This window comes from Sus scrofa, chromosome 4 (assembly GCF_054392235.1).
Source record: "Sus scrofa isolate SSC_HxYL_T2T_F1_AM1 chromosome 4, Sscrofa_HxYL_maternal_Yorkshire_Landrace_v2.0, whole genome shotgun sequence".
Lineage (NCBI taxonomy): Eukaryota > Metazoa > Chordata > Mammalia > Artiodactyla > Suidae > Sus > Sus scrofa.
In genome coordinates, this window is record NC_139386.1 from 11,268,997 (window position 1) to 11,284,578 (window position 15,582).

A 15,582-nucleotide genomic window follows, 5' to 3' on the forward strand; every position below is an offset into this window, starting at 1 on the left:
GTGAGTGTTTGGCTTGGCTTAAATTTGGCCAAATCATCTGTACTTTGTTTCGTTTGAAAGCCCTGCTTCTCTATCTCTCTCTCTCCCTCTCTCGCGACTAGTTCATTCCAGATGTTTTTGATTTGTTCTTTTGTGGTCGGCTCCACCCAGTTCCTAAAGCAGTAAATCATTTTCATGCTCCTTCCAAAATCTAAGGAACGAAAGTGCTCAATTAGAGAGAGAACCTGATTATAGGTTTCCTAGAGCTTACCCTTGGGGACGGCTGCTCTCCTCAGGAAATACCTTTCAAAGGTAGGAGCAAACGTCGTGTGATTGAGAACATTTGAAGGCGGCTTTTGACTTTTTAGCCTTTGGAATAAGAGTAGACATAACGTTGATGTGCTAATAGTATGAATACCCAAAGTCATCCCTTGTTTCAAGGCCTGATATAATTGCTGTTCTTGTTTGCAGTCCTTCTGTTACTCAAGTGAAGAAGTTCCCATTGTGAGAACCTATATGTGATTGATAAAATAGAGGAAATATAACATTCATGGCCTCTCCTCTCTCCTGTCATCTTTTACGCTTCCCAGCATGCTGATTGTGGTGATGAAGGTCGGGGTAGACAGGCCGCAAGACGGGAGAAATGTTTGCTTTGTCATTATGACCAAGAGCAAAGAACTTCTCCTTGGAGGAAACCATGGATCTGCTAGGCTAGCAAGGGAATTTAGAGAGAAAAGTGAGGGAAGTCCTTCAGTTTCGAAAGAGAGTTTTGGACACTTTTGAGAGTAGAGATGAAAGATAGAGGGCAGCTGACTATATGCAAGATGAGAAAAAAAGTGGACGATTTTAAGAAATTTTGTGTTATGAATATATGCTTTGGTGACTTTTTAAGTGACGTTAGCACTTCTAGTTCTTTTTTTTCTTTCTTTTTTTTTTTTTTTTGAGGGGATGTGGGTTTTCTTTTGGATTTGACACTATCATGAGACCTACTTTTCAGATTACACCTATTAAAACAGTGCTACTTATTTTGTTATTTCATCCTGCCATTCATCTACATTATTGTCTGACACCAATAGACCTTTAGAGCCACACAAATGCTTTTTTTTTTTTTTTTGAGGCAGGGGGAAAGAGGGTCTTTCTAGTTACTCACAGCACAATGCATATAGTTAGGTTAGTGACTTAACCTCTCTGAACCATTTCTGAGAAGTGCGTGTATTAATATCCAACTTGTGGGAACACGATAAAGATTAAATGAGATCATTTAAACTGCCTTCATTTAGTTAAATTTGTAACTGGTGTGTTGAGCCACCAGGCCTCATGGGAAGTAACCAAAACACAGCTTCAATTTTGTCTTCAGCTTTAACTGTGTTTTTTAATGAGGGGCAGCTACATAGGCCAGTGGTTGAGAGTTTTGGCGATTGCATCCTTTTGGGAATATTCTTGGATAATAGAAACTAAGTCACTTTGTATATCCAAAACAGATGAGTCAGAAATGCTCAGTGGATAATGGACCTCTTCCCTCACTCCACGTGCTCGGGTTGCGGCAACTTCAGGGGGCCGGCCTATGTGTGGGCGAATGAGGAGGAGGTATGTTGAACCCTTTCTTTGCCCCTCCCTTCCTCCCCTCCTCCCCTCTCATCTAACGTGTGCTTTCCTCGTCTCTTAAGCTGAAGTTGATGTCCTCTTCTGGGTTAAATACAAGGGGAGAATGGGACGAGATGGGAGAAAATTCTGAGTGGGTCAGTTGCACGTTTGCTTGTTCTCTGAACCTGGCGGATGGGTTCAGCTCTTTCTCTGATGGGCACCTCCGTGGATTCCTTGGAGGCGCTCATGCTGGACTTTATGTGGGACTCCATGGGTCTGGGCCGTGCCAGGATGTTTGGCCAGGGTGCTCCCGATCCCCACTTAACTCTACTCCACATATACTCTACGGAGCACCCTGCCTTCTGGCCATATCCCCCTTTGGTAAGATAGCTCTTGAAATGGCTGATCTTTCCAATGAGATTCCACATCAGGAGACTGCAAGAAAATGGTTTTAATTAAATTGAGTTCCTCAGGTTTGTCCTAATTAACATATAGATAGAGATGTGGTATGATTGAATGTTCTATAAATATTTGCTGAATTAAAGAAAATGAGTACCCACGAGCTCTGACTTCGCCACGAATTGGCTGTGTTATCTCCGGTGAAGGAAGCCTCACCTCAAAAGACAATTTCTTTTTTATCAAGGGGAGATTTTGCTGATATCGCCTCTAAACCCTTTTAGCTTTCAAAGCCCCACAATTTTGTAATTCTACACAAGGATTTTTCTCCTGATAATAGGTTCACATGTGTACCTTCTCTGATCAAGCAGATGGCAAGGCGAATGTGGATCTGGACTGTGTTATCTGGGTGTTTATAGGTGTTAGTTAATAAAATTGGTTTCACATTGCAACCCAAGTGTTCTGGATCAGAGCGGGAATGATGGATCAAGGGCGATGCCAAGAATGCTACTATTGGGTAACCTTTCTGATGGTTGGTGTTTTGGGTGATTAGGAATCTGTTAAAGGGCCTATTATCCCTACAGCGTGGTGTTTGGAGTCTGCTCTTTGATTTCTCTTCTAGAGACTATAGTCTGTGAAATTTGTGCGGCTCTGCAAATAGGGTTTGGCAATTGACAAGTCTCATATAGAAGGGTCATCCATGAAAGCTCAAATGAGGGAGTGGTCCCTTTCCCTGTGGGGTTCAGGAGAGCTTTCACAGAGGAGAGGAACTGAGCTGAGTCTTAGAAAATGGTTAAGTATTTATGAGGCAGAAAGAGGAGAAAGAAAGATTACCTTAGGTAGGAGGAGGAGGAATCATTAATCATCTACCCTCTCCTATGGGATCTGCAATAACTGAGAATCAGAGATTCAAATATCAGCTTCAGCAATATATAGTAACAGTAAAAATGCACTTACCTTAGGATGCAGTAATTCTCCTCTAAGATATGTACCCTAGAGAAACTTTCCCACATGTTCATAAGGAAACATATCACAAAATATTCATAGCAGCCTGTCTATAATAATGAAATATGGGGAACAACCTAAATATCCATCACTGTATATATCACAGTATATTAATTCTTGGAAATACAATAATCAGTTAGGATGAATGTGCTAGCAGCACATCTATCAACATCAGTAAACCCTGACAACATAATATGGAGTAAAATATTTTATTCAGGTTAAAAAAAGGAACTTTTAATGTGAATACGTTAAGATGACACTATTCAGAGATAAAGTATGCAGATAAGCAAAACAAATTAAATGCATATATATATATATATATATATATATATATATATATATTTTTTTTTTTTTTTTTTTGGTCTGCCTGCAGCAGATGGAGTTCCTGGGCCAGGGATCAGAGCCAAGCCTATGCCACAGCTGTGGCAACATCTGATCCTTTAATCCACTGTGCTGGACCAGGGATCCCACCTGTGTCCTGGCGCCAAAGAGATGCTGCTGATCCCATTGTGCCACAGTGGGAATTCCAAGCAAAATAAAATTTGATGTTTAAGGAATACATAAGTAGGATAAATATACAAAGATTCAGGGAATGATAAACACAAAGTTCAGTGGTCATTCTCTCTGCAATAGGGCCTGTATGGGAGAAAAATGGGAATAAGAAAGAGTATCCAGAGAATTGCAATTGTATGGAGAGTATTTTAGCTCTTAAGCCAAGTGGTAGGAGTATTTTCTCTTTGTTCTTGAGCATTGTCTGAATTTGTTGACTATCTGGAATATACATCCCATAGCCACATGCATACACCCATATAATCCTTTTTTTTAAGTAAACTTTATGACTGGCAAATGTACATTGGGCTATGTGGTTTGGGCTCAAACCAAAATGGGCTCCCAGTGTTTCCTCCTAAATTGACTTGGTCCACTGGGTGCAGAACAGAGAATCCCTGCTGCAGTGACCTTATCATAGGACAGCGGCCACAGAGATGAGAGGCTGCACTACTTGTTCCTCTGGCCATTAATCTTCCTTGGACAGAGGCATGAGTGAGAGGGGAAGAAAAGGTAACAAACTTTTCCTCAATATTTCCATGTGTGCAGGAGTTCCTGTTTTAGGGACTCCTAAATAGGGAGGGTTAGGGTTAGGGTTAAGGCCTCGCCCTTCCTATTTTATTTTTTATCTTTATTTTTAACACTTTTGCGGGAGTACAGTTGGCTTACAATGTTGTGTTAGTTTCAGGTGTACAACCAAGTGAATCAGTTACGCCTATCTCCGTTCTTTTTCAGATTCTGTATCCACGCAGGTTACTTCAGAGCACTGGGCAGATCTCCCTATGCTATACCGCAGGTCTTTGCTACTCCTCTATTCCGTATATGGTGGTATGTGTATGTTAATTCCAGTCTCCTAATTTATCCCTCCTCCCAGTGTTTCCCCTTTGGTAACTGTAAGTTTGGTTTCAACATCTTTGAGTCTGTTTCCATTTTGTGAATAAGTTCTTTTATGTCATTTTTATTAGATTCTGCATATGAACAATCTCATGTGATATTTGTCTTTTCTCTGTCTGACTTCACTTCGTATGATAATTCCTAGGTCCATCCATGTTGCTGCAAATGGCATGTTTTCGTTCTTTTATTACAGCTGACTAATATTCCATTGTATATATGTACCACATCTTCTTTATCCATTCCTCTGTTGATGCACATTTAGGTTGTCCATTTAGGTTCCATGTCTTGGCTGTTGTAAATAGTGCTGCAGTGAGCATTGGAGTGCATGAATCTTTCCAAATTATGGTTTTTCTCTGGATATATACTCAGGAGTGCGGTTGCTAGATCATATGGTAGTTCTATATTTAGTTTTTTTAAGGAACCTCCATACTGTTCTCCACAGTGGCCCACAACTTTACATTCCCACCCATAGTATAGGAGGGTTCCCTTTTCTCCCCATCCTCTCCAGCATTTATTGTTTGTAGACTTTTCGATGGCAGTCATTCTGACTGGTGTAAGGCGATACCTCATTGTAGATTTGATTTGCATTTCTCTAATTATTAGTGATGTTGAACAACATGTGGTTTTTGGCTTTCTGTCTGTCTTCTTTGAAGAAATGTCTATTTAGATCTTCTGACCATTTTCTGATAGGGTTTTCTTTTTTAATGTATATAAAGCTGTACGAGATGTTTGTATATTTTAGCAATTAATCCCTTGTTGGTACATTCATTTGCAAAGATTTTCTCCCATTCTGCGGCTTGTCTTTTCATTTTTAAAATGGTTTTCTTTGCTGTGTAAAAAGCTTTTAAGTTTAATTAGGTCCAACTTGTTTGTTTTTGTTTTTGTCATTACTCTTGGAGGTGTATCAAAAAAGATATAGCTGTGATTTATGTCAAAGAGTATTTTGTGTTTTCCTATAAGCGTTTTATAGTATCTGGTCTTATACTTTGGCCTTTAATTCATGTTTTAATTTATACTTGTGCATATTTTAATGCCTGGAACCTTTAATTTCTACCTATGCTATTTAATGTATAAAAAGGTTTTGTTAATATCAAAATGCATCCAAATTATCCATAGCTGCCTTACTTCTATAACCTATGGCTTTGGTTAACATAGTCAGACTTACAAAGAGTTGCAGAATTCTTTTTGGACGGGTAAGGGCAGCAAATACCCTTTGAGTGACCATCATGAGCAATCCTTGTAGCCTCAGGAACTTATGATGCTCTGCTTTGCTTTTCTGAAGAAGCATCTCCAGTTGCCCACAGACTGTGAAACAGGAGAACCTGCTTAGACCACCCAGGTCTGTCTGGGTAGCCAGTGCACCACAGCTTTCTTGAGAAAGATTAATGGAGAATTAAGAAAAACCTGGCAATTTTCTAATTCTTTTAGGCACTGTTTCCATATAAGGCTTTCAAGACACAACATCTTTCCCCTAAATTCTGACCCCTGTAGAGCGCGTTGGGATTCTATAACTGAAAAAATGGCCAGGATGCCTGGAGAGTAGAGTCTGAAGGGGAGTGAGTGTTGGGAGCTGGAAGCTCTTTCCCATTATGTGGTTCTATTAGGTCCCAATGTCAAGAGCACAGAGCCAGTTAATAGTCAGGGATGAGCTATTGGTTGAAATCATCAGGGAACTGCCCAGTTACCACGATGTACCCTGAACAGGTTCCTGAAAACAGTAAGTAGGGTGGAAGTCAGGGATCATAACCATTAACCCACCTCCCAAGATTCTCAGAAGGAGGGACAAATTAGGGCAGCAAGATAAATAAAACAGTTGTGTGGATTACAAAGGATCACTTTAGTACCATTTGATTTGTGACAGGATAAATTCACAAATTTTTCATCAAGCTAGACCAAAAAAAAAAAAAAAAAAAAAGAAAGAAAGAAAGAAAAAAGGAGATTCCACACACTTTATTTGGGAAAAGCCTGCCATGACTCATTAATTTATAAGCCTATTCACATATTTCAGTCTAGAAGCAACTCTAAGAAAGCCAACCAGTCATAGGCGAAGAGGCAGGTCATAGAAGCTTGGAGTTAGACATGGAGGACTCCACATGGGGTTCCCAACCAAGATAGTTCTTTGCCTTTGGGAAGAAAGTTTCTTAATGTCTATAAGTCATACTTATAATCATAAGACCACTGATGGTAAAGGCATTAAATGAGATGACATATATCTCATATATATATATATATATATGGATAAGATATACATATGAAAGGCTAGAATGGGTCATCCCCAATCATCTTTTCCCCATAAATGGTACTCCTAGACAAGACTTCAAAGCTGAGTCAAATTTCTCCAGTCACCCAGCTCTGTCTGAGAATTCTAGTCATGTGTACCTGGAGAGGACTTTCTCATGGCATTTTTGTATTTCTGCTGCTAGTCTTAACCAGAAGCCAAGGAGGAAAATCATTACACTATTTCAGAAATTCTTACTCGGTTTTACTTTCCTTCTCGTGGTAGGCGGACTTGGGTTACTCTTCTGAACACATCTGCCCTGAATTTGCATGTATAATGAAAATGATTCTCTGTTAAAATGTTTTTGTTTTGTTTAAATTTCTATTTCAAAATATTTTGTTGTGGTTAGGATACATGCTTTCCTAAGAGGAACTCCCCTATGAAAAAAACATGGATCACTCAAAGTGGGTGGCTGCTAAAGAACAGCAGACTGGAGACCCCACTGTATTTATAATTCCAGAAATTCCCTGCTGTTGGGAGGAAATGGCCCATTATCATTTAAACAAAATGTTTACTGAAGTGTCGACACACACACACACACACACACCCACACACACACACACGAATCTTAAATGTACAAATTAATGGATTTTTTTTACATTTGTTAAAAAAATATTTTCAACAAAATATTTTTTACATTTGTAAAAAAATATTTTCAACAAAATATATTTTACATTTGTAAAAAAAAATATTTTCAACAAAATATAAAATATTTTCAACACCCCCAAGAGATCCCTCATGCTGCTTCCTAGGTTGATATCCACACTGTTCCTCTCCCGTCCCAAATTAGCTAAAGGATATTCCAACTTCTGTTAGCAAACTTTAGTTTCTCCTATTCTTGATTTATATAATTATGCAGTGTGTACCTTTTCATTTGCTTATTTTATGTTTTAGGGCCACACCCACAGCATATGGAAGTTCTCAGGATAGACGTTGAATCACAGCTGCAGCTGCCAGCTGTCACAGCCACAGCCACATAGTATTCGAGCCATGTCTGTGACCTACACCACAGCTCATGGCATTGCCGAATCCTTAACCCACTGAGGGAGGTCAGGGATTGAACTGGCGTCCTCATGGATACTAGTTGGGTTTGTAACTCGCTGAGCCACAGTGGGAACTCCCAGTAGTGTACCTTTTTGTGCCTAGCTTCTTTCACTCATGCATTGCTGTGTGTGTGTGAGATTCAATTGTGATATTTCTGGCAGTAGATTTTTCTTTTATTGTTGTATAATATTCCACTTTATTAATACTCTGCCATTTATGTATCCACTCTAGATACACATCTGAGTTGTGCTAGGTTTTATTATGAAGAATAAAACTGCCATGGGATTCTTATCCTTCTCATTTGGTAGACAAATATATTCATATCTCTCTCCCAAGGAAGGGGGTTGCAGAGTCATAGAGTAGAAGTATATTTAGCTTTAAAAGTTGGTGGCTTATCAGACACAACCTAGAATAGATTTATAAGGAGATCCTGCTGAATAGCATTGAGAACTATGTCTAGATACTCATGTCGCAACAGAAGAAAGGGTGGGGGAAAAAACTGTAACTGCAATGTATACATCTAAGGATGACCTGACCCCCTTGCTGTACAGTGGGAAAAAAAAAAAAAAAAAAAAAAAAAAAGTTGGTGGTTTCAAAAGGCTTTCTGTAGTCATGATTCTCTTGCAAGAGTAAAAAGTAGACTTTTTCTGAGAAAGGAAGTGGGAGAGAGATTGGACCAGACCTTTATGGGATGCATATGACGCCATTTCTCGGATTTTCTTCTGTGTAAGGTGAGGGAATTTTTGTTCTTAAGGAAAAGTAGCCAAGGGAGGAAGACTGGTCTTTCTCTCTTCCCATTGCTGCTTCTCCTTGCTTGCTGCCTCTCCATAAAGATAAAGGTCACAGCCTGTAGATGGGGATGAAGATATCAGGTGAAATCACAGCGGTAAACTGAAACTAATCCTGATGTCTTCATACTGAATCAAACGGCAAAAAGAGTCAGTGTTATTTTTTTTCTTCGGTGTACTGAGGGAAAGAAGGAAAACGACAAGATTAGTAACAGAAATTAGTGATTAAACTGCCTAATTACACCACTGTGTCACTTTATCTAAAAGCACAGAATGTATGATATTAAAGACAGTTCTAGCAATAATGAGTAACTATTTTTTTTAAACTCTTGGATTTTAAAAAAATTATTCAATGAATTTTATTGCAGTTATAGGTGTACAACAATCGTCACAACCAAATTTTATGAGAGTACCTTCTTTAGAAGAAAAACTATTTCTTGAGGATTCAACTTCCAAAGCTGTATCACAAAAAGTCATAACAAACACTACAATTTACTCTCTGGAATTTCTCGTTGCCTTGTAAAAGGAAAAACAGCTTCAGTTAGCCTCTTCTTAGGAGCCAGGTTGTCTCTTACCATGACACTACAAATCACTACCTTGTTAATTATTCACATATGTTCTTATTCAAGGCTTGATGAGTTTGAGCCATGAATATTTACACATGACAGTCCATCCCAGTCATTCCAAATTTCTCTTAGGATCAGCAATATGAGCACATTGTCAGCTGCAAGCTTTAGAAGGCATTTAAAATGAAGGCTTGGGGGTATTTTTAAATTATTTGACTCTATGCCCCAGTTAAGTGGGGATCTGTCAACAACCTGGCTTGTGATCCGTGCAAGCGTATCAGACAGATAATTCAGGTCCCTTCAGGAAAAGCTCCATAAAACGTCTTGTGATGTGAAGTCAGGCATGTCACTCTTCCTCGCTGATGCTCAGCCTCTTCGTCTGCCAGAAGTGGAGGTTAGAGGAGATCATCTCTAAAGGCACCTGCCAGCCTAATATTCGATGACTTTATAACTTTCATTTAGCAGCGTGATTATTTTATGAGTGGATCTCGGGGACCCAAATCATCAATATCGATCAAAGGAGGCTAATTGGTTCACTTAAACAAATATTGAATGATCACTCTTGGGCTGACACTGTCGAAAGAAGTCAATGAAAAGATGTTGGATAAATAAATGAATGCACAGATGACGACGACACTACAAAACCAAACAGATGGCTTTGAAACAGTTACCATTAATATATGGGGCTGAGTGAAACAGTTGTAAGAGAACTATAAGTCTCAGCCAGTGTCTGAGTGGCTGCTAAAAGGTCAGATGCCATCTGATTACAGTCATCGGGTAGGATGGCAGGAAAGTACATCAGACCAGAAGATCTCAGGACACACCCTGACCCTGTCACCAACCAGCTTTGGGACACGGGAAAAATCACCCACTCCCTTTGACTCTGACTCTTTAACTATCAAGGTGTTAGCAAAATTTCATAGTTTAGCTACCCAGAACACTCTTTCTTAGTGTCAGTTGAAGAGTTAATAAACTGTGAAGATAAAGTTACTTTACTACGTGAAAAGAGCTCTTCAAGTGTTCGTTGCTATTACTGTTAATAAGCAACATAATGTAAAGACGGGGAAGTCGGTACTTCATTAGGGTGGGAAAACGTCAGGGAAGGCTCGACGTGTGTGACATTTGACACAACAGACGCCTTTTCAGCTCATCCCATTTTTTTAGTATAAGTGGGCACATATTCAAGAGCGCGACACAAATGGAGCGTGTATTACATGCCAGCAGCTTGCTAGATTTTAATGATGCCCTAATACTCATATGTGGTTCTTGACCTTGAGACGTTCACAATCCGTGGCGTTTGTAAATGTTTACTGGAAACTTTCTGTGCCAGGCATTGCTAGGGGCCAACAATCATAGTGGTGAATGTGGAAGGCACTGATTTTTGTCTTGAAGAGCTTATATCCAGGCATGAAAGGGAGGCCTTGAAGCAAACTGTTTCAACACAGTGCCACACGTATGTGACAAGGGCCTTGTGAGTTGCTGTGGGAACACCCAGAAGGTCTGCTTACTTCAGACCAACAGGGCGAGATAGGGGAGGTGTGGTATAGTGTGGACCTGTGCTTCTTGAAAGCTGACATGCATAAGCAGCACCTGTGGATCTGGTTCAACGACAAGATCTGAACCAATGGGGATGGATTTGGGTCTGAGAGTCCGCATTTCTTACAAGCCCCAGCGGGGGCTCCTCAATGGCCTTCACTTTGGGTAGCATGGGGTGCCTTAGTGTTGGGTCTAGTACTGGGTAGAGTTCTGTGAGTAGCACAGGTTTAAAAGTAGATCACTCAGGGAGTTCCCATTGTGGCGCAGTGGTTAACGAATCCGACTAAGAACCATGAGGTTGCGGTGTTCGATCCCTGGCCTTGCTCAGTAGGTTAAGGATCCGGCGTTGCTGTGAGCTGTGGGGTAGGCCGGTGGCTACAGCTCCGATTCCACCCCTAGCCTGGGAACCTCCATATACCTCGGGAGCAGCCAAGAAATAGCAAAAAGATAAAAATAAAAAGTAGATCACTCATTAAATTTCTGTGATATGACCTAACTCAGCTGATCTTTCTCCTCGGAGAAACACCCACAAAACAAAATAATAAAACAACCTTCTTAGTTCCCTTTGATCGGTTCTCAAGTGCTACCAAGAAGCAGCCTCATTAGGGAGGTCTAACCTCTGGCCAGACTAAGTGGGTCAGTGGGGAGGCCAGAGCTGGACACTACAGTTTGCATGTGTCTGTAATAAAAATGCAGGAGAGACAGAGGCTGGTGAGGTCTGTTTTCTGTTTCTACTCAGGTCTGTCATCCCCTTCATAGGTGATGGGGCCAGTTCCCCTTTTGCTTGTTACATAAGATTTGGATGAACAAATATAATCCATATTTCTGATTTGCTCCAGCTTTGTTTTAAAATTCCTTCTATGGGGTTCCTGTCGTGGCTCAGCGGTTAACAAATCCGACTAGCATTCATGAGGACGCAGGTTCCGTCCCTGGCCTTGCTTAGTGGGTTAAGGATCCGGTGTTGCCCTGAGCCATGGTGTAGGTCACAGATGCGGCTCGCATCTGGCATTGCTGTGACTGTGCTGTAGGCCGGAGGCTACAACTCCAATTCGACCCCTAGCCTGGGAACCTCCATATGCTTCAGGTGCGGCCCTAAAAAGACAAAAAAAAAAAAAATTCCTTATATATTACAGATCCCAAGTAGCCCCCTGGCTGGCCCGCCCATTAATCCAATGGCCTGGTGCAGATAGATGGGTTAGGATCCAGTGTTCGCCACAGCTGTGGCGCAGGTCACAGCTGAGACCTGGATTCTGACCTTGGCCCAGGACCTTCCATATGTTGCAGGTGTGCCCAAAAAAAAAAAAAAAAAAGTCGTGAAGACAAATAATTACAATCTGTTGTGACAAATATTGTGTGAATGATTTCTGGTTGTCACCTAGCAGTGGTCAAAGAGAAACAAGGTGAAGCCAAGGGGGAGGTCACGCAGGCCACCAGGGTGCTATGGGGGCTGGGTTAGATTTAAAGGGACGTCTAACAGCAAATGGCACATGTCTCGACCACATCAAGTATGAGCAAAGCTGTAGTGCAATATTATTGTTGATGTTTCCTTTCAGCCGTATCATCTTGGGCTGTGATTTTATAGACTGTGCCTGTGAAATAGGAAAGCTACTGATGAAATTCTAAAAAGGAAGTCACTTACTGCTTTCCTCCAGAGAATCTATTGATTTCTTTTTTTTTTTTTAAAAAGGGAGGCCATATTCTGCTGCTTGAAATGTAATAGCTAGTTCCTCCAGGGTGTCGTTCAAGTTCAGAATGAGACTCACTTGGAATCCTTTGTCTAGTGTATCTGTATTAGACTATGTGAGAATACGTCCCCTATTTTTATTTACCTAGTTGACTTGGCCTGTTGATGCGTTCATAGAACTAATATACCCCAGATACCTAGAAAGAAGTAGGATGTGGTCTTTGAAATAGGTTTTTGTGCCACCTTCCCAAGTAGTGCCTTTTAAATCGGTCAAGAGAACATGAACGTGTGTGTTCATAAGGTACCTCACATTTTGATCAGAACAATAGAAGATGGTCATCACTTTAAGCTCCCTTCACCTCCTCCAGTCCTCTCTCAGTGAATGGTGCCTCCTCTCAGGTGCTCACCTGAACGGGAAAGCCAGGACATACCCTCTCCCTGCTCTCTCTCTCTCTCTCTCTCTTACTTTCTGGGTTAAGGCCAGTATTAGCTGATTGGCTGGCCATTCCTGTGCACTTGTCTTGATGACCTACCCTCATGCCACCTTCGTCTCTCATTGGATTACTAAAATTATTCTTTTTTTAATTATAAAAATTTTGAATAGTCAAAAATTAGAGTGTAATAAACATCCATATACTTCCCATCCTGTTACTAACAAACGTTAACCTTTTTATATATGCTTCAGTCTTTGACAAAACCGAATATAAATTTAGTTAGAATTCCTTTCCGTCTATTCCTTTCCTCTCTTCCCTCCTTCATCAGAGACAAGCCACTACCAATTTATGTTTTTAAAAATATTTATTATACAAGCATGTATTATAAATAGGCTTTGATAGTTGATATGTTAAACTCGTTGTGATATCAAGCTGTAGACACCATCTTACAATATACCACTCTATTTTTCTTTTATCTTTTATTGCTTCTGCTGATACATATAGATTTATGATCCCTTTTGTAATAGCTATTGTATTCTTTTTAAAAAGCCACAATGCACTTTTAGGTTCTTTTAGGTTGTTTTTCTTTCTCTCTCTCTTTTTTCTTTTTCTTTTTGCTGGTATAAATGATGCTACAGTAGACAATTTTCTAGGGATCTCCTTTGGTTGATGTATGAGAATTTCTCTAGATTATATCCCTAAATATGGGATGTCTGAACTCTCAACAAGTGCATTTCCAAGCTGAAAAAAAATGTTGTTTATCTTTGTAGGACTATATACATATAATACATAGATTCATTATATATATCTTATATGTATATCATAATATATTATATATATATAATGTAGGAATATATATATTCCATCCCTTTCCTTCCTTCCTTCCTTTCTTTCTTCTATCTAATCTAAAAATCTATCTAGAGAGATAGAAATTTTAAGGAATTGGCTCTCGTTATCGAGGGGATTGACAAATCTGAAATCTATACAGCAAGGTGGCAGGCTGGAGATTCAGGTAAGAAATTACATTGCAGCCTTAAATTCAAAGGCTAGAAACTCAAGTAGAATTTTTATTTTGCAGTCTGGAGACAGAATTCCTTCCCTGATAAAACTGAGTCTTCACTCTTAAACCTTCACCCACTGGGGGAGGTCCACCCACAGGATGGAAGATAATCTGCTAATTAAATCTACTGATTTAAATGTGACACATCTAAAAAATATCTTCACCACAACAATTACATTGGTATTTAACCAAACAAATGGGAACTAAATCTAGCCAATTTAAGACATAAAGTTAGAACCATTACAACATTCTTTGCTATTTTTTGTTGATTTTTTTTTGCTTGCTGTTTTCTTTTTCAAAAATTTTATAATTTTACTTGAAAGAAAAAAAGAATTGTGGAATATATTGTAGAATAAAGTTTGTAAGAGAATTATTTTTCTTAAAACTAAGAATTGAATTTGAATATGACTTCCCTAAAGATAACAATGCTAGTGACTTTAAGATCTCTTATTTATTAAACAAACACTTTATTCAAATTTATTGAAAAATCAAACATTTTTGGGTTTTTTGTAGTGGGTTTAAGAGTATTCTTTGAATACTCATCTTTTATTTGTTTTTCAGATTTCAGATGTTATCACTCAGTGTTTGGCTTGTGTTAAACATTTGTTTACGGTTTTAATTCAAAATTTAAAAATTTTGATGTAATAATTTTATCAGTGTTTTCTTTTATGACTTGTATTTTTAATGTCTTGTTCAGGAAATCCTTTCCCCTCCCAACTTCATATAGGAATTATCCTGTGTTTTTTGACAAAAATTATATGAAAAGTATATAAAATATACTTTTCAAAAATTATATGAAAAGTATATAAAATATACTTTTTCACATTTGGGTCTTTAATTACATCTTGCAGCAGTATGGTACATTTGTTACAATTAATGAGCAAATATTAACACATTTTTTCACTCAAGTCAAGTCCGTACTTTATTCACTTTTCCTTAGTTTTTACCTAGTGTCCTTTGCTTACTAGTCATTTATAAAGTTGATGTTGCGCAAATGTTTTTCTTACTCTGTGGCTTGTCTTGTTCACATATCCCCTGTCTTTGTATCTTTACACCTGCCTGTACCTCTGTCTGGAATGGTATCTCACTTCCAGCTGCTGTAATATAATACCATAAATTGAGTGGCTTTATTAACAAATGTTTATTTCCCATAGGCTGGAGGCTGGAAAACTCACGATCAGGTGACCCCACAATTGGATACTTGGTGGGGGCATCTTCTTGGTTTACAGAAGGCAACTCGCTTGCTGTGTCCTCCCATAATAGACAGACAGACAGACAGACAGACAGAGGGAGAGAGTACGCCGTGATGCAAGCTTTCATATCTTCTCTTATAAAGAGAAGAGTTCCCATCATGGCTCAGGGGTAACCAGACTGACAAGTATCCATGAAGATACAGGTTCGATCCCTGAATGCACTCAGTGGGTTAAGGATCCGGCATTGCTGTGGCTGTGGTGTATTCTGGCAGCTGTAGCTCTGATTCGACCCCTAACCTGGGAACTTCCATATGCCGTGGGTGCGGCCCTAAAAAAATCAAAAAAGGCACTAGTCCTCTTCATAAGGGTTCCTGCCTCACCACCTAATCACTTCTCAAAGGCCCTGCCTCCTAATTCTATCACACTGAGGGCTAAGATTTCAACATTAGAGTCAGCGGTGGGGAGCACAGGTATGTGGTCCTTAACAAATGGCTTTGCTTCCCTAAATTCTTACCTTGAAACCATAGGATCTGTGCCTAGACGTTGCCTTCTCCATAAAGCCTTTCTGGACCTCCCTTCATGGTAATAGTTTCCC

At 39.5% G+C, this 15,582-nt stretch overlaps 1 protein-coding gene across 4 annotated transcripts in view; it reads left to right on the top strand.

Moving 5' to 3' along the window:
* Positions 1–15,582, top strand: part of LOC102167986 (uncharacterized) — a 573,390-nt gene that overhangs the window by 464,444 nt on the left and 93,364 nt on the right. For 2 of the 4 annotated variants that reach the window (XR_014843342.1, XR_014843339.1), the window contains 2 exons: positions 1,461–1,566; positions 4,246–4,338. The exons of 1 other annotated variant lie outside the window; for it this stretch is intronic. Coding sequence is in view for 1 of the 3 variants with exons in the window: in XM_085021668.1 (XP_084877794.1) it covers positions 1,486–1,566; positions 4,246–4,338 (174 nt within the window). In the remaining 2 variants the exon portion in view is untranslated. Of the gene's footprint in view, positions 1–205; positions 292–1,460; positions 1,567–4,245; positions 4,339–15,582 lie in introns of those variants that run through there. One more of the 4 variants, XM_085021668.1, reaches the window with a different exon arrangement.